The sequence below is a fragment of the Glandiceps talaboti genome, chromosome 1, assembly GCF_964340395.1.
Source record: "Glandiceps talaboti chromosome 1, keGlaTala1.1, whole genome shotgun sequence".
NCBI lineage: Eukaryota > Metazoa > Hemichordata > Enteropneusta > Spengelidae > Glandiceps > Glandiceps talaboti.
In genome coordinates, this window is record NC_135549.1 from 31,357,283 (window position 1) to 31,375,938 (window position 18,656).

Here is an 18,656-nt window from a genome sequence, read left to right on the forward strand (position 1 = left end):
CAAAGTGCCACTGATGTATAATGGTTCCATACGGAATGATTATTCAACGCTGAAGGCGCGAAGAATGATATTTTGTAAAACTGATGCTCAATGGTGAAAGTAGTGATTATGAGCCTATTTGTCAGATGTAGTTAGTCTATTGGGAAAGGATCATAGTTTAGGCTCAGACCACCAAGCAAATTGCTTAGTGGTCTCAGTTTTAGGCAAACACTATATGTGTGTAATGTGTGTGTAGACAGTGCGAGTGACGACTCGTATGATTGTGTTTTATTAGACGAATTGTTAACAACACGTATAACTAAATGTCAAAAGTTAAATTCTTTGCAATTCGTCTTTATACGTCTGTCAGAATACCTATTGACAAATTCTATATGTGTTCAAACTAGAGGTCAATTATGTGGATGTCGCACGTGATCAGACTTTACATCATGACTTTACTGTGCGGCTGAATCCCTTGATATACGTTCCATTTGGTCAGTTGGTTATAAAATCTTGGAACTTTTACTTCAGAGTGTACTTGAGATCATGTTAGTTACTCTTAACCCATCACGATGGACGCGGAGCGGTGGCGGCGGGGGGGGGGGGGTATAAAGAAAGATATATTTACAAACCTCTTTTATTTGTTTGGTTATCAGCTCGGTTAGCGCCGATGTTCGTAAATGCGTTTTCGCGTCCTATCTCTCCAATATAGATGAGTAGCTTGCAGTGTTGACAGTTGATGCCGAATGTTATGTTCTTGGTGTTACTGCTGATATTACCTATTGTGAATGATCCCAGAGATGGTGTCGTTGATGATATCTGTATTGACGATGTTTTGGCATTGTTTGCCTTGTTTATATGGGTGTCTATTTCCAGATGGGTGAGTCGACAGTTGCTTTCAATTTGGTCTGAGTGGATGGAGGATCTGACCAGCATTTTTTGTAGGTTTGGGGGTTGGCGGTAGGCGATGGGCGATGGGAGGTGCGGAAGCGTGAAGGTATGTTTGTTCGATTTAACGATAGACCAGTGTTTTGTAATAATGGTACGGATGTTTAATAATGGTACGGATGTTTGAGAGCGAAGAATTGTAGGTCAGGACAAACGGAATTCTCTTTTAATACGTGATTATTGATGCATGAAGCTGCATACGTTATCTCTTTCAAAGTGTCAGAGCTTGGTACAGATTTGGCTTTTTGGACGAATTTTTCTGCACTTATATTTCTTTTAATGCTCTTTCCAACCATATTAAGCATTGGGTACAACTCTTACAGAATTCTCATTTTACAAGCATTTGAAAACACATAAAATAGTTTTTGACATTGGACGGGTTGTAACCAACTCTGTTGAAAATAACGTTATCAGCTTGTTGGTTTCGTTGTCATACAGTGTGTCATCTGAACACGGTACGTCGGTAGCGAAGTGTATGGCTACAAGGGATAGAATTAAATGTGTGGTGTGAATAGCAGGATTGTTTCGATAGATATGTGTGTTTGTAAGTTGGTTTGCTGAACACTGTTGTTTTGAGGGTGTTGTTTTCCAAGATCATCTTTGTGTCTAGCAATGACATCTCTTTGTTGTTGTGTTCCATGGGAAATTATAGACGGGTGTGGATTGAATTACATAATGTGTGGAATTGATGAAGGAGAGTTATGATGTGTTCCCGGAGAAACCTGTTTTCATCTCAAAATCTCTTCCACATGTACAGGTCTGGTTTGTACGCTGATTTCTCCAATGTCATGTCCTCTATCTTCACCATGTTAACTAGCATACGTGCGGCCCCTTGCTTCCCATGCATGGTTGTACTGTTGGGTGTCGTAGAGTTGAACGGTATAAGTATGGATAGTTCAGACGTTACACTCTAGCACTCACACTCTCATACGGGATCGTTCAAGTCCAAGTCGGGAATTAGTCACAACTGAGAAGATATTTCGGCTTGCCAGAATCACCTATCCGAGTCAATTCTGGATGTTTAATTCTCACTTTAAATATACTTCCAATACAATGGAATTTACACAACAACTAACTATAGAAAATCACGCCATAAGATCACGCCATCATAAAAGTTATTATATACTTTTCTCTAACCAATCATGTGAATTTCAGTTACATCATGTTTGCCCAGATTCGTCATCGCCAGTCTATTTCTGACCTATGGCCTGCAATGCCGAAAAGTAGAATTTATTCCCATAATTCCGAAATACGATATTTTGGATCGTAACAGTACCATTGGTTTGTAAATAGAATTGTCATCATAGGTGAAGTAATTTCTTGTCAAATTGACGAATCGCGGCATTTCCTCAATGACGTCGGGTGACGGTTATTTGATGTTGTATTTGATTAACTGCTGATATACCGAAATCATGGGGTATATTAGTATATAGAGAGACGGATGATCATAGTGGTGTTTTTAGTATATAGAGAGACGACATCAAGGGTGATCATAGTTGTATTTTCGGTGACCTGGGTGTCATGTAAGTGGTGAGTGGTGTATTTGATATATGACTGCAGTTTTTCAACCAAGCAATGGTTTAAAGTGGCAGTCTGCAAATGTGGAGAGTGGTGAAGCGAGTGCTTGACACCGTGGTACAATTGGCCTGAGTGGTGTGTTGTTGTTGTTGTTGTTGTTGTTGTTGTTGTTGTTGTTGTTGGGTTTTGGGGGGATTTTCGGGAGACCATAATTAATTTCTTTTACATAGTGTCTCTTCTCACATAGTTGATGCACTCAATTAAAGTTTATATTAAATTATAGTATCACAAATGAAACGGGAAATAATTCACCTCATCGTGATCAAAACGTCAGGTTTATATTCCTCCATGGTGAATTATTTAATGCCAAAATATTGTGTCCTTAAATGTAATTGAGGTTCCGTTTGCAGTTAGTTATGTTTCAAAATAAAAGTACTTGTATCCACACAAAGTAAAAAGTAAATATGAAAAAAAACCTTAAGGTTGGCGGTGTTAGCAATTGCGGTGACGTCGTCATTCACCTGCTTAAACAAAAAACAAACATTGGAAATAGTCTACGCATGCTAATAAAATGTTTCAATGTTTCACTGTATGAATAATAAAGTGGTGAAGCTTCCAAATGGCACTCTTTGCACTTAGAAATAAAACTAATGAAACTTTTATGTGAGGATATTTTATCGTCACCTTACCATTACAAAAAGTTAGGACGAACTAGTATATATTATACAGTACAAGACTTGTGTCAAACTGCATAAGAAGATATGGTTACATACAGAGAAGAACATGTGACGAATAATGACATCTTGTGTATAAATCGGTCAAAACGCGTCGTATTACGTTTGTTAACAAATTCAATTCATATAACGAGTTTTATCTTTCTGACGTATTCTTAATATAATTTTTATGTATGTATGTATGTACGTAGCGTAATCTTGTTGACAGCGAACGACGCAATATATATATATATATATATATATATATATATATATATATATATATATATATATATATATATATATATATATATATATATATATATAAGTGTGTGTGTGTGTGTCTTTAATTATTTTTCAAAAGCCAAAGTAAAGATGATTTGTCAAATGGAAACAGTTGCCGTCACGTACATTGTATATAGGGATTTCAAAGCATTTTATCGTCCTTTTAAAGAAACATCGACAATGATGCATGTAAGTTTACTTGTGGTCTTCACGGAAAAATTGACCCTCATCATTGAAAAAAATTATAGATTTTTCTATTATTTTTTATTTAATTTAGCTAAACTAGACATTTCAATCGACCCTCTTTATTTCGTTATCAGCTCAATGTGAGTGTTTCTAACATTACCGGTTTCGACATCTATTGCGGTAGCTTTCATTTCTGTACCCCCGAACTCAATTTTCAGTTCTATTTCCCTGTTCGTACCCTTTTCTATGCTAGGACTACTGACAGTTATTATCGTTCCTTCTTTTCTCACGCCTTCATCAGTGACATACATAGCATCTTCCTTTTCGGTGATGTAGAATGTGAATGAAACTTTAGATTGGGATGACTCTAATGGGTTAAATGTAAATGTTTTAACTTGACCAACGCGTATTTCTTCGTTTACCTGGGCTAGAGTTTTGAAGAGATTATTACAGTTAAACTCTCCATCCGACGTTTCAAACTTGTACTCGTCTTTATGAACACCGTCTACGAAATCCCGGCATACGTCACATCCATAAGTCATACCACATATTCTTCTCGATATACTCTCAGGTTTTTGACCAAACATAACGGCCCCTTTAACAACGGATAAACCAGCCTCCTCGGGAATAAGAATTCGACAGCGCGAACTAAACTTATCTTTTACAGCTTTCTGTAGTAAAGGGGACTCCGAAAATCCACCTACAAGAAATACATATTTGATATTTTTGCAGTGTGGCTTTTCTAACAATGATTCCATGTGCGCAGTAATGGAATCGATAGAGGGCTGAAATAATCGTTTCATAATTTCAGAACCAAGGCAAAGGTAGTCATTTGTAAGCTTCACTTCATCAAGGTGATAAGACTCTTTTGTGATTCTTTGCAAAGACCGGTCGTTAAATGTGTTTTGATAATGTAAAATGAAATTAAACGTAAGGCGAACCCTTGTTGTTTCACCTTTCAGTGGCCTTTCAGAGCGTTTCTTCATTTCGATGTCAGTAAGTATTGTAAGCCAGTCGGATGGGTGACTTATCTTGAACTTTGTCACAAACTCTGATCCGAAGATTGCAACCAATAATTTTTCGAAATTATCTTCAACTTTCGTGCCTCCCCATGCCCCACCAGTAGCTTTGTGTATTTCTGACACCGAATCATCTTTTTCAATTCGATGAACTGTTACATCAACAGTCCCTCCTGTTAGAAAAAACATCAATAAGAGATCTATATATTGAAGAAGGTGGGCACACTATATACGGTACGGAACTTTTTCAAGGATATAAGCGAAATGAAAATAGCGACAATAATCAAGCCTGACCTTCTAATCCAAGAAGGAGAGAGCAAAAACACCATTACCATAATTCTTATTAATTTTATGCTAGAAATATGTGATGGAGGTTGTCGGAGGAATACTTGTCATGACTTATACGTCAACAACGTCTTCTGTTTTCCAAATCGATATGCAACTGAACTAAAATCAAATTGATTGAACGTAAACGCTCTTTATAACACAAGACCAAAACAAGACCACTTACCTCCATTGTCGACCACCATATAATCGGTCAAGGGGCGAGCAATGACATCAGCTACACATGCGTCATCCATTTCATCAACAAACTCTCGCATTTTTCGTTGTCGACAATGAAGTGAGGCAGCCTCGGGCTCTAAAGCAATGATCAGTTGATCTCTATTGCCTTCTGACACTAGTTCTGCCTACAGGTTGACAAAAATAAACAATTATATACTGAAACAGCAGATTCAAGTCAGGTGTATTTGGGTTATAACATGACGTTGGAAATCCAAAACTTAACGATCTATACATGAACTAAATGTGTACACAAAACCATCACAATTGCCCCATTGCTTTATTCATCAATTAATCACGGCTTCGTCGGACAATTCAAATAGTTCGTATCAAAATCACATGAATTGTAAAAGGTGACAACCACGGGCAGTTAATCCTTATCAACGCGTAGGCATTAATGTCAAACGTTTGCATGACAACATAATGATGATCTTGTTATAATGTCATTTACCTTGTATGCAGCTTCTCTCATAAACTGCTTTGATGCCTGCTGCCATATTGCTGGAACGGTCAAAACCCACTGAATATCACGTTCATTTAATCCACCCTCCATTCCTGACCGTTCACGCAATATCTCAAGGGCCCTTTCCTTCATGAAACGAAGAGCATGGGCAAAGACATCAACTGCAAGTAGGCGCTTTCCGTTTCTTGCTTCTAATGTGATTCGAGAATCGATAACCTAGGCAAGGACATACATAGACTTATAAACAAAGTCAAGGCTTGATTGTAAAATTTATGGCACCCTCAAACAGGAAGCATTTCCCAAGAAGAAATATTAAATGAGTATTTTATCAAACTTGACGTACATATTGTAGGCTTTATATTTAATTAGTTAGCATGGCTAAAGACAAGGATGAACACTTGCCTTGAACTGTAGTTTAATGTAACTAACATTATGAATGTAATTTTCTTGAGGTCGTATGATTCCGCCAAAATTAGCACAACTATGGCTAAACAAGTCGGATATATGTACAGAGAAATACAGTACCTCATATAGAGTGACTATGAGCGGTTAAACGTTAACTTATTGATTAGAACTCCAGTTCATTCGTACGTTATACTTAAGACTGCTCAAATACATTGCGGCTTCAATAATCTTAGTTCTACGTTATGGATATGAAATAATTGACCCTTTTACATTGTATAATATGCATACCTTATCTCCTTCATTGTGCAAAGTCATTTTGAATCTATCAAAGAAATAAAATTCCTTGTCTTGTGCCTCCTCTAGGTCAGCATACTTTTCCCTTGCTTCGTATCCGAAAGCAATAAATTCCTTGTCCCGGTTTAGAAGAATGCATGTAGGTGTCTTGAAAGTATTGTAGCCCTGGTCATTTCCCCAGGCTTTGCTCATATGGATTCCCCGTTCACCTTCTTTATGATTAAAAGCAAACGCAAATCCACTGTAGGTAGTTCCGAAATCAACCGCAACAATGGCTATGTATTTATTACTTCTTGCACTGTTAGGTCGATACATTTTGGAAAGTGACTCCTGCAATCAAAAGGTAGAATAAACCTTACATTGAAACCAAAACGCTTCCTCTCATTGAAAGGTTCGTCACACAGACGCAAACACAAAACTATTCTATACTACTGGAAGATAAATTGTCAGTAAGAATGTATTGGAAGGTGATTTTGATCAATGATAGTTACAGTCACAAAACGTTTGCACTCCATGTCATAAACACTCGGACTTGTCATTTTAAAAAGGGTGCTCGCTCCAGCTGAAACGTTTGGGTGTGTGTGTGTGTGTGTGTGTGTGTGTGTGTGTGTGTGTGTGTGTGTGTGTGTGCGTGCGTGCGTGTGTTTTAAATTTTAAAAAATGCTTTGTTAAGCACAATAAGTTATAGATATTATCGACCACTGTATATAATGTCTAATTATTGGTATTTTGGCAATTTTCCGTGAATATATTATCACAGTGGTTGTCTGATCACAAAAAAATAATACTCCAGTTACAACTAATACAGTTTGAACATGATGACAGAATATTGACCACTAATTAAGAGATACAATGACTTTTGTAATAAGTAATTGACCATTTTGTAGTGAATATATCTTATGTTATTTGATGACAAAAATGTCCCTGTTGCAGCTAGTGCAGAATTAAAATGCATAGCATTTGAAGAATGTATGCAACAATTTACTGTACAACAGACTGACTTCATCTGATGTGTTGTGCTCTAGGTAAAGGTTAGAGTTCGATAAGAGATATTTTATTACCTATCCATGATTATCTCTCTTATCACACTTTAACTGAGATTTGACCTCAACCATTACTTGGTTGGTTTTATTATTGACAGCCTCAAAATTGTCCCTCGGCGGCCCATGAAATACTTTGATATGTTAGAGTGTCATGAGGTCAAATATGCATTGTTAGGACGTCTGGGTAAGAAGTTCTCCCTGGGTGACGACGAATAATAGACTGTCTGGATATGATATGTCGATGTTTAAGTGGTTGCGGTTTTCTCGGCTGCAGAAGCGTTATTTTTCTTCTGTAGAGTGATGCATGAGTATTGTGACACTTTCAGGGTCTGCATGACCGGGTGAAATTGAAGCCATCTCGGAGCTCACTGTTGTCAGCGGCCCGCCCTCTCTGTTTCTTCGATTGCCCTACTTTACCTTTATGAACTCTATGAATCTTCAAATGGAAATCCCCTTGTGTTGGTAAACCATAGTATTCAATTAAACTTTTGTTCCACACACAACTTTGAACATTGTACCTGAAATTTTTAACTGCACACTTAAGTCTTTGTCAACAGATTGACCCGCTATTCAGTACACGTGTCCATAAGATCATGAAGTTTCCAGTCGACAATTTCAGGTAAAATTTTCAAGTTGTGTTTGGAACAAAAGTTAAATTGAATAGTACTCTGTGATTATTTAAATTTTACATCGGGCGTTCGCTGAGTGATTGGGCTTTGAATACACCACTTGAACTAACCTATGTATACAATACATTTTTGTATCATTACCACATACCTCGGCTAAATGAGTTAATTTAGGTACCATGATCATAACCAAGAAATAAATGCTCAACATAGACTCATGCTCTATGTGAATGTTTTACATAGATATGAGCTTTAGTTTTGAAATATCCACTTTTTTATAATTTCCCCATGTATTATCTATGGGAAACGTTTAGACCCCTGGCTTCCATGGCAACCATGAGTTCGGGTAATAAAATGTTTGTGATATCGCGGGCGTCTAAGTTATGCAACTAACAGTTTAGAATATAGCCATTTCGCAATGATAATTATTTATTGTCATAACTATCATCATCATCATCATCATCATCATCATCATCATCATCATCATCATCATCAATTATAGTGCTTACAGAATTTGGCTATGAATGTCCAAAATCAAGTGACTGAAATCATAAGAACCCTGGAATGACAAAACAGGGACACTTAACCTACCTAATATTATGAAGTTGAAGTAATAGAGTTTAATGCTGCACTAAATGTGATGATATTATATCGGATCTGCAAAGTGATCAGGGTCAAGGGTCAAACTAATACCAGAGGTCTTTATGGAGTCTTTTACTGTTTTACCGCTTTATGAAATGTAACTCATGCATTACAGTTATGATATAATTATACTGTAAGTTTAACTCTGACACCTACAGAAAATCTTAAGAAGTTGTTTACTCTTTGCAAGATAGTTTTAGGGAAGAAATCAAAGATTTCCTCTTCATGAATCGAAATCAGCACGTGTAGTTAGTTAAAGTATAGCCTCAGCTGTGTACTACTAACTTTCGCTCGTGCACCCAAGAAAAGCCATTGGTACAAGCTGAAAGTGCTTTCAAAGGATGTTTCGCAAGAAAAATGGTTCGATTTACATAATCACAAAACCCGGCATTGACAGAGGTTGACCGATGTGTCAAGGGTCTTCGACAATGTATATCTTTTGGACTGTGTATATATTATCCATAAGTAATATGGAAACAGGTTGAAATCATGATCGTCGTCGAAGGTGCTGATTTTTGGCCATTTGATTTATCGAGTATACAGTTACAACACATTAGATTTCACTGTGTATGATATTACGATTAAGTTATTGTATTCAACAAAACGTTTTCAAGTAAAGTTCCGGTTGCTGCTAGTGCAGCTTTAAACTCGGCCAGTGCGTGTCGAGAACCACCTATTGATGGATCGTCGATTATAGGCCGTAGAATGTTGTTGCCGCTCAATACATTAGAAAGTCCAGTAGGAGAGATTGTAAGGCCTAAAAAAAATAATTGTTTGGTTCCGGAATAAATAATAAAATCGCAAAAACTGTGAAGTCTCAGGAGAAATATTGGATGCAGAAACTGACATCGCCTTAAAAAGACAAAATAAAAGGGTGACCCTAAAACGAATGACAACCTGAATGACGGAAAACGAATGACAGCATTTCTTGGTGGTAAACAGTGGAATGACACCCTTTTCTACATTCAGTTAGTTGAATGATACCCTCTGCACTGTAAAACCAGTGGAATGACAGCCGCCACTCTATAAAATAAGTGGAATGACAGCATTTTGAATGCTTTGGAACTGGAATGACAGCATTTCTACGTGGTAAACAGTGGAATGACACCCCTTTCTACATTCAGTTAGTTGAATGACACCCTCTGCACTGTAGAACCACAGGAATGACAGCCACCACTCTATAAAATAAGTGGAATGACAGCATTTTCAATGCTTTAGAACTGGAATGACAGCATTTCAAGGTGGTAAACAGTGGAATGACACCCTTTTCTACATTCAGTTAGTTGAATGACACCCTATGCACTGTAGAACAACTGGAATGACAGCCGCCACTCTATAAAATAAGTGGAATGACAGCATTTTCAATGCCTTGGAACTGGAATGACAGCATTTCTAGGTGGTAAACAGTGGAATGACACCCTTTTCTACATTCAGTTAGTTGAATGACACCCTCTGCACTGTAGAACCACTGGAATGACAGCCGCCACTCTATAAAATAAGTGGAATGACAGCATTTTCAATGCTTTGGAACTGGAATGACAGTATATCTTGGTGGTAAACAGTGGAATGACACCCTTTTCTACATTCAGTTAGTTGAATGACACCCTCTGCACTGTAAAACCAGTGGAATGACAGCCGCCACTCTATAAAATAAGTGGAATGGCAGCATTTTCAATGCTTTAGAACTGGAATGACAGCATTTCTAGGTGGTAAACAGTGGAATGACACCCTTTTCTACTTTCAGTTAGTTTAATGACACCCTTTACACTTAAAACCAGTGGAATGATAGCCGCCACTCTATAGAATAAGTGGAATGACATCATTTCCAATTGATTGAATAGTTAACCAAGCTATCGATCAGCATATGTATGTATCTATGTATGTATGTATGTATGTATGTATGTATGTATGTATGCATGTATGTATGTATGTATGTATGTATGTATGTGTGTGTATGTATGTATGTATGTGTGTATGTATGTATGTATGTATGTATGTATGTATGTATGTATGTATGTATGTGTGTGTGTGTATGTATGTATGTATGTATGTATGTATGTATGTGTGTGTATGTATGTATGTATGTGTGTATGTATGTATGTATGTATGTATGTATGTATGTATATATGTATGTATGTATGTATGTATGTATGTATGTATGTATGTATATATGTATGTATGTATGTATGTATGTATGTATGTATGTATGTATGTGTGTATGTATGTATGTATGTATGTATGTATGTATGTATGTATGTATGTATATATGTATGTATGTATGTATGTATGTATGTATGTGTGTATGTATGTATGTATGTGTGTGTATGTATGTATGTATGTATGTATGTATGTATGTGTGTGTGTATGTATGTATGTATGTATGTATGTATGTATGTATGTATGTATGTATGTGTGTGTATGTATGTATGTATGTATGTATGTGTGTATGTATGTATGTATGTATGTATGTATGTATGTGTGTGTATGTATGTATGTATGTATGTATGTATGTGTGTGTGTATGTATGTATGTATGTATGTGTGTGTATGTATGTATGTATGTATGTATGTATACATGTATGTATGTATGTTTGTATGTTTGTATGTATGTGTAATGAGAAAGTGCAAGAATGAATGAACGAACAAACGAACGAATGAATGAATGAACGAACGAACGAATGAATGAATGAATGAATGAATGAATGAATGAATGAATTTACCCATTATTAGTCTAGAATTCTAAATGGGAGCTTTGTCCGAGGATAGTTTCCAATTCGACAGAATGTATTAGAAAATATTGGCATTGTGTTCGTGTGACAGTTTTACATGAATTTGTCAGATTCGTCGCCACTGATATGAATCGATTTGACTTATAATCGAGTATATGATCGAGTTATGGTTTATGCCATGTTTAAAACCTATAATAGGCAAGTGAACAAATTTAGGTCAAACCAATGTTAATGGTCCAAGCAACAGATGGGAAAGTGATCCTTCCAAATTGTGATCCTTGAATAACTTCTCCCTGGCTCCTGTCGCTTTCTTACAAATATTTAATCTTATTGTCATATCAATTAAATCAGTATTTATATTTTTTCAAATATTGAGTTTCTGGAATATTTCATTATAGCAAAGTCCAATGTTGTTTGGTCACCAGATATAAAGTTACAAAATTTATTGTATATTTACAGACTTACAGACAATTAACAGCACACTTGTAATAAAAATTTGTAATAAAATTGCCGACATTTGTAATTAATTGGCGACATTTGTAATAATTAACTAACGACATTTGTAATAAACGGCCGACATTTGTACATTTGTAGTAACATTGCCGACATCTTAAAGCTGAGTTTAACATTTTAAAGAACAGCATTTGCATATAAATTGTCGATATTAAAGTATGATCGTAATCCTGCATGCCAGGAAGTTTTGCGCCGATATATAGCACCAAAAAGGACACACGGCAACATTTTTATGTATCTACTTCTATGATTCAAATCCAACATTCTTTCTTTAAATATCAGAGTTTATCGTTGGTTGGCCTATCATAGTCTTGACAACGGTGGTAATTTGTCCCCAAATGCATGACAGTTAACCTATTGGTTGCAAACTGGCTGTTTATGTTTTCTAGAGAAATTGGATTATTTGATGGTCAAAATAATTTAGGGAGCCGTCATTATTTACGGTTGGGGGGGGGGAGGTCGGAGGAATTGGTTGATAAGAAGTGGAAATTCAACTGCCCCCCCACCCCATCCTGCAGGGAAAAAATCAATGACCTCCCCCCACCTGACTTTAGAAATTGGGATGACCCCCCCCCTCCCCGTTTCCTTTATATACATGAAGTGGTGGGTATTAAAAAGAGGAAATTATATATAATTTATATTGCTACAATTGTATTATTAATGATTATTGGGGTACTTACAAAACAACTTCATTTCAGTAAGAATACTTATTAAGAGCATTCCGCCATGAGCCAGCTCTTCTAAACCCCCCCCCCCCCTGTCACAACAATTGATTCAGTCTGACTGACACAGTCACTTTCTTCACTCTCACTGTCAAGGTCTCTCATTACAACACCATCTTCATCACTGTCATCTGGCCCATTTTCAACACAATATTTTGTTTATGAAAGCTTTGCATTGTCAACGACTGACTTTCGAAGACAGTCAGCCATAATGGCTTTCATTTTATCGTGTTTTTTCCCTTTCTTTGATAAGTTATGTCTTTCAAGGTATTTGTCCAATTCTTTAACTTTGAGTTTTGAAAGTGTTCCACTGAGAGTTAAAGACAACCAATCATACATTTCATATGTCAAAGCATCTTCCTCTTCCCTCTTCCTAAATCTGATAAGACAGATGAGCAACAAAAAATCCAGTTACAACCCTTGACTCACTTCTTTGTAATTTAAATAATTTAGACTCACCAGAAACAAGGCAAGTCTTGTGAGAGTAAGGGTAACCATCACAATAATGTGTGATATTAAAGTAAGCCAAATTCCCAAAGTTTGTTGGAATGGTCATCTGTCTGCTCACAGGTATTGCATCACTGCATAGCTTTGCTTTTAGTAGTCAATTATCCAAAGAGTGAAATAATCAGGTGAAATTTACGAGACTGTAAGACAGTTTTTTTGCAATGTGTTTTTGAAGTCGAGAATTTCCATTGATATATTTACAATCAGAATTTTTACCTTATTTAATACAAAGCAGACACACTTCTAAGCTGAAACAAACTAGTGATGACAAGCTAGTGTTACAGTGACACCTGTCAAATTATAATGACTTCAGTACATATTTACAAACTGGGTGACAACCTGACAACTAATTGATTCAAAGTTTGCTTTCAGAGTTTATACTAGTAGTTATATATTACTCACACATTTATTTTAAGATATTGTTATATAATTTAGTTTTTACTTTACACACAACTCCACCTTGTTCATGTAGTACATAAACAAATATTTAGGAAAACCAAAAGCTTTAATGTTTTGAAAATATTTTCTATTTCTTTTAAAATGTTAATAAAGTTTCATTTTATGTAACAGGTTAAATAATCCTGATATTGTGTTTTTCGAAACAGATTTTTGTGTAGCCCCCCTACCTTTCCCTCATTTGTCGGTAGCCCCCTGACCCCCCCCCCCCCCGACCAACTCCAATTTTCAAGTGGCCGTCCAAATTCCTCCGACCCCTCAACCGTAAATAATGATGACTCCCTTAGCTACGATCTCTAATGTGGATTAGATTATTTCGTTATTTGCTTGCTAACTAATCGGCTGAATAGTTCACTCACTCACTCACTCACTCACTCCCTCACTCAGTCGCTCGCTCGCTTACTCACCGACGCGACCGACCGATGACCGACCGACTGACTGACTGACTGACTGACTCACAGACGAACGAATGAACAAACAAATGAAACGAATGCTAGCTCACACCCAACGTGCTCGCTCGCACACCTGTCCACTCATCCAGTCGCTCAGAAGATCACCATCATGCATCACAAACAACTCATACATTCGCGTACTCAGATGCTCACTAGCACACTAGAGGAAATATCATTCAAGAAATAGATAAATGCAAGTTATAAAACAGTCATTGAAATGACTTTATTGCTATAAAGTGGCGGCTGTCATTCCACTTATGCTATAGAGTGGCGGCTGTCATTCCACTTGTTTTACAGTGAAGAGGGTGTCATTCAACTAACTGAATGTAGAAAAGGTTGCCATTTCACTGTTTAGATATTGGGAATGCTGTCATTCTAGTTCCAAAGCATTGGAAATGCTGTCATTCCACTTATTTTATAGAGTGGCGGCTGTCATTCCACTGGTTCTACAGTGCAGAGGGTGTCATTCCACTAACTGAATGTAGAAAGGGGTGTCGAATTCCACTGTTTACCTACTAGAAATGCTGTCATTCCAGTTCGAAAGCATTGAAAATGCTGTCATTCCACTTATTTCATAGAGTGTCGGCTGTCATTCCACTGGTTTTACAGTGCAGAGGGTGCCATTCAACTAACTGAATGTAGAAAAGGGTGTCATTCCACTGTTTACCACCTAGAAATGCTGTCATTCCAGTTCCAAAGCATTGAAAATGCTGTCATTCCACTTATTTTATATAGTGGCGGCTGTCATTCCACTGGTTTTACAGTGCAGAGGGTGTCATTCAACTAACTGAATGTAGAAAAGGGTGCCATTCCACTGTTTACCACCTAGAAATGCTGTCATTCCAGTTCTAAAGCATTGAAAATGTTGTTATTCCACTTATTTTATAGAGTGGCGGCTGTCATTCCAGTTGTTCTACAGTGCAGAGGGTGTCATTCAACTAACTGAATGTAGAAAGGGGTGTCATTCCAGTTCTAAAGCATTGAAAATGCTGTCATTCCACTTATTTTATAGAGTGGCGGCTGTCATTCCACTGGTTTTACAGTGCAGAGGGTGTCATTCAACTAACTGAATGTAGAAAAGGGTGTCATTCCACTGTTTACCACCTAGAAATGCTGTCATTCCACTTATTTCATAGAGTGGCGGCTGTCATTCCACTGGTTTTACAGTGCAGAGGGTGTCATTCAACTAACTGAATGTAGAAAAGGGTGTCATTCCACTGTTTACCACCTAGAAATGCTGTCATTCCAGTTCCAAAGCATTGAAAATGCTGTCATTCCACTTATTTTATAGAGTGGCGGCTGTCATTCCACTGGTTCTACAGTGCAGAGGGTGTCATTCCACTAACTGTAAGTAGAAAGGGGTGTCGAATTCCACTGTTTACCTACTAGAAATGCTGTCATTCCAGTTCGAAAGCATTGAAAATGCTGTCATTCCACTTATTTCATAGAGTGTCGGCTGTCATTCCACTGGTTTTACAGTGCAGAGGGTGTCATTCAACTAACTGAATGTAGAAAAGGGTGTCATTCCACTGTTTACCACCTAGAAATGCTGTCATTCCAGTTCCAAAGCATTGAAAATGCTGTCATTCCACTTATTTTATATAGTGGCGGCGGTCATTCCACTGGTTTTACAGTGCAGAGGGTGTCATTCAACTAACTGAATGTAGAAAAGGGTGTCATTCCACTGTTTACCACCTAGAAATGCTGTCATTCCAGTTCTAAAGCATTGAAAATGTTGTTATTCCACTTATTTTATAGAGTGGCGGCTGTCATTCCAGTTGTTCTACAGTGCAGAGGGTGTCATTCAACTAACTGAATGTAGAAAGGGGTGTCATTCCAGTTCTAAAGCATTGAAAATGCTGTCATTCCACTTATTTTATAGAGTGGCGGCTGTCATTCCACTGGTTTTACAGTGCAGAGGGTGTCATTCAACTAACTGAATGTAGAAAAGGGTGTCATTCCACTGTTTACCACCTAGAAATGCTGTCATTCCAGTTCTAAAGCATTGAAAATGCTGTCATTCCACTTATTTTATAGAGTGGCGGCTGTCATTCCACTGGTTTTACAGTGCAGAGGGTGTCATTCAACTAACTGAATGTAGAAAAGGGTATCATTCCACTGTTTACCACCTAGAAATGCTGTCATTCCAGTTCCAAAGCATTGAAAATGCTGTCATTTCACTTATTTTATAGAGTGGCGGCTGTCATTCCACTGGTTCTACAGTGCAGAGGGTGTCATTCAACTAACTGAATATAGAAAAGGGTGTCATTCCACTGTTTACCACCTAGAAATGCTGTCATTCCAGTTCTAAAGCATTGAAAATGCTGTCATTCCACTTATTTTATATAGTGGCGGCTGTCATTCCACTGGTTTTACAGTGCAGAGGGTGTCATTCAACTAACTGAATGTAGAAAAGGGTGTCATTCCACTGTTTACCACCTAGAAATGCTGTCATTCCAGTTCCAAAGCATTGAAAATGCTGTCATTCCACTTATTTTATAGAGTGGCGGCTGTCATTCCACTGGTTTTACAGTGCAGAGGGTGTCATTCAACTAACTGAATGTAGAAAAGGGTGTCATTCCACTGTTTACCACCTAGAAATGCTGTCATTCCACTTATTTCATAGAGTGGCGGCTGTCATTCCACTGGTTTTACAGTGCAGAGGGTGTCATTCAACTAACTGAATGTAGAAAAGGGTGTCATTCCACTGTTTACCACCTAGAAATGCTGTCATTCCAGTTCCAAAGCATTGAAAATGCTGTCATTCCACTTATTTTATAGAGTGGCGGCTGTCATTCCACTGGTTTTACAGTGCAGAGGGTGTCATTCAACTAACTGAATGTAGAAAAGGGTGTCATTCCACTGTTTACCACCTAGAAATGCTGTCATTCGTTTTCCGTCATTCAGGTTGTTATTCGTTTTAGGGTCATCCAAAATAAAACATTTCTTCCAATCTGTAATGGTTGTACATTTGGAAAAAATGGAAAACCTGAACTAGACACTTACACAGAAAATTACCTACTCCACCTATTCTAAAATTGAGTGTAATCGGAACCACACAGTTTTTTTTAATTACGCCTAAATATATATACAGCATTCTAAATATTTATCATACAGGTGTCACAGCGTAGCATATCTAAGAACACTTGTATTATAAAGCGTTTGTCACTCGATAAAAGTTTATCCAATCCGCAACGACCTAATAACTCACGCGCAGATATTGTAATACATTGGACATTCCACGCCTTATGCCGTCTTTGGCTTTTATACTGTAATCTCTACTTCTAATGTCCCAACAGAACAGGCCAAATCATGTCCTACGTCCTGCCTTCTATGTTCAACTTTCTATATTCTGTGTTTTTCTACTATATGTTCTGTTCTGCAAAACGCAGCATGTTGCATTGGACCAATCTGATTAAAATCCGATGTAGATGTCGGCTAATCGTGCATTGCTATCTTACCATCGTTATTTAGCTTGAATTGACCTTCGTAGTACATGTTTACGTTTTTAGCCTGATCGCCTCCTCTACGTAGAGTTCAGCTCTACTATTACCAGTTCGACGAATTGTTTACCGAAAAACTGACCAATCCGTTTCTAAGAATTGTACGTACAGTAACCTTTCTCTTTCATTATTGGTACACACTCCATGGGCCAGTTAAACTAGCAAACATGTACTGTGAAAATGTTCAACTGCTGTGTGTTTGTTTGTTTGTTTGTTTGTTTGTTTGTTTGTGTATGTTTGTTTGCTTGTTTGTTCGTTTGTTCGTTTGTTTGTTTGTGTGTGACTATCATTCCCATTGGTAATTCAAACTCATTTTAAATGTAATGATTAATCGAACTCAGTTCTCAAAATTTTCTAACAAAATATTTGTTGTTGCAAATCAACATCTTGCTGTTGTTCTTGTTGTTGTTGTTGTTGGTGGTGGTGGTGGTGGTGGTGGTGGTGGTGGTGGTACGGTGGTGGTGGTGGTGGCGGCGGCGGTGGTGTTTTAAAGTTTCTTATGCCTTACTACTTACTGTAACATAACATACCTTAACATCAGTAGTCACTGACAAAAGTCTTACGGTATATATTGGCATATTATATTTATATATGCATTTTTTTCTCTTATATGTATTTTCAGCTTGACCCCAACAACAATGACGCTTTCAACGTGGTGACACCGATAGGATTAATTCCTTTACTTGAATCTTTTGATTCTGGGACTAGTGTCCTTTTCAATCATGTCTGACAGCATGTTTTTGAAACATTTTAACAGGAAAAGGGTCATATTTTAGCGAAAGGAAATTGAGTGAGGGTCACTTTATACCAGAACGGTTACATTTTACGCTACAGCCCGGACCTGATTTCCACCCCTTGTAATTACTGAAGGTTCCCTAACTATGTACATGTACATACTAGTGCATTATATCAACGACAACCTAGACTAGAGATCACATGTACGTACCTTGATGGCTGAACAGATGAGAAATGGTGAAACAAATATGATACACCTGCAACACACAATCTCGCTATATCATCAAGCCTTCATATATTGTACATGCTATGGCCACGATATCATTCATCATACAACGATAGACGAGGAATTCGAACT

General features: G+C 37.4%; 1 protein-coding gene across 1 annotated transcript; it reads right to left on the reverse strand.

The window, feature by feature from the left end:
• Positions 1-3,748: 3,748 nt before the first annotated feature.
• LOC144440856 (heat shock 70 kDa protein 12A-like) lies at positions 3,749-18,628 on the reverse strand. Its single transcript, XM_078130290.1, has 5 exons — positions 18,510-18,628; positions 6,366-6,701; positions 5,661-5,888; positions 5,160-5,337; positions 3,749-4,821 (listed from the first exon to the last, which is right to left on the reverse strand). The coding sequence occupies exons 2-5, from the start codon at positions 6,684-6,686 to the stop codon at positions 3,749-3,751; spliced, it is 1,800 nt and encodes a 599-aa protein (XP_077986416.1). The 5' UTR covers positions 6,687-6,701; positions 18,510-18,628.
• Between the last annotated feature and the right edge of the window lie 28 nt (positions 18,629-18,656).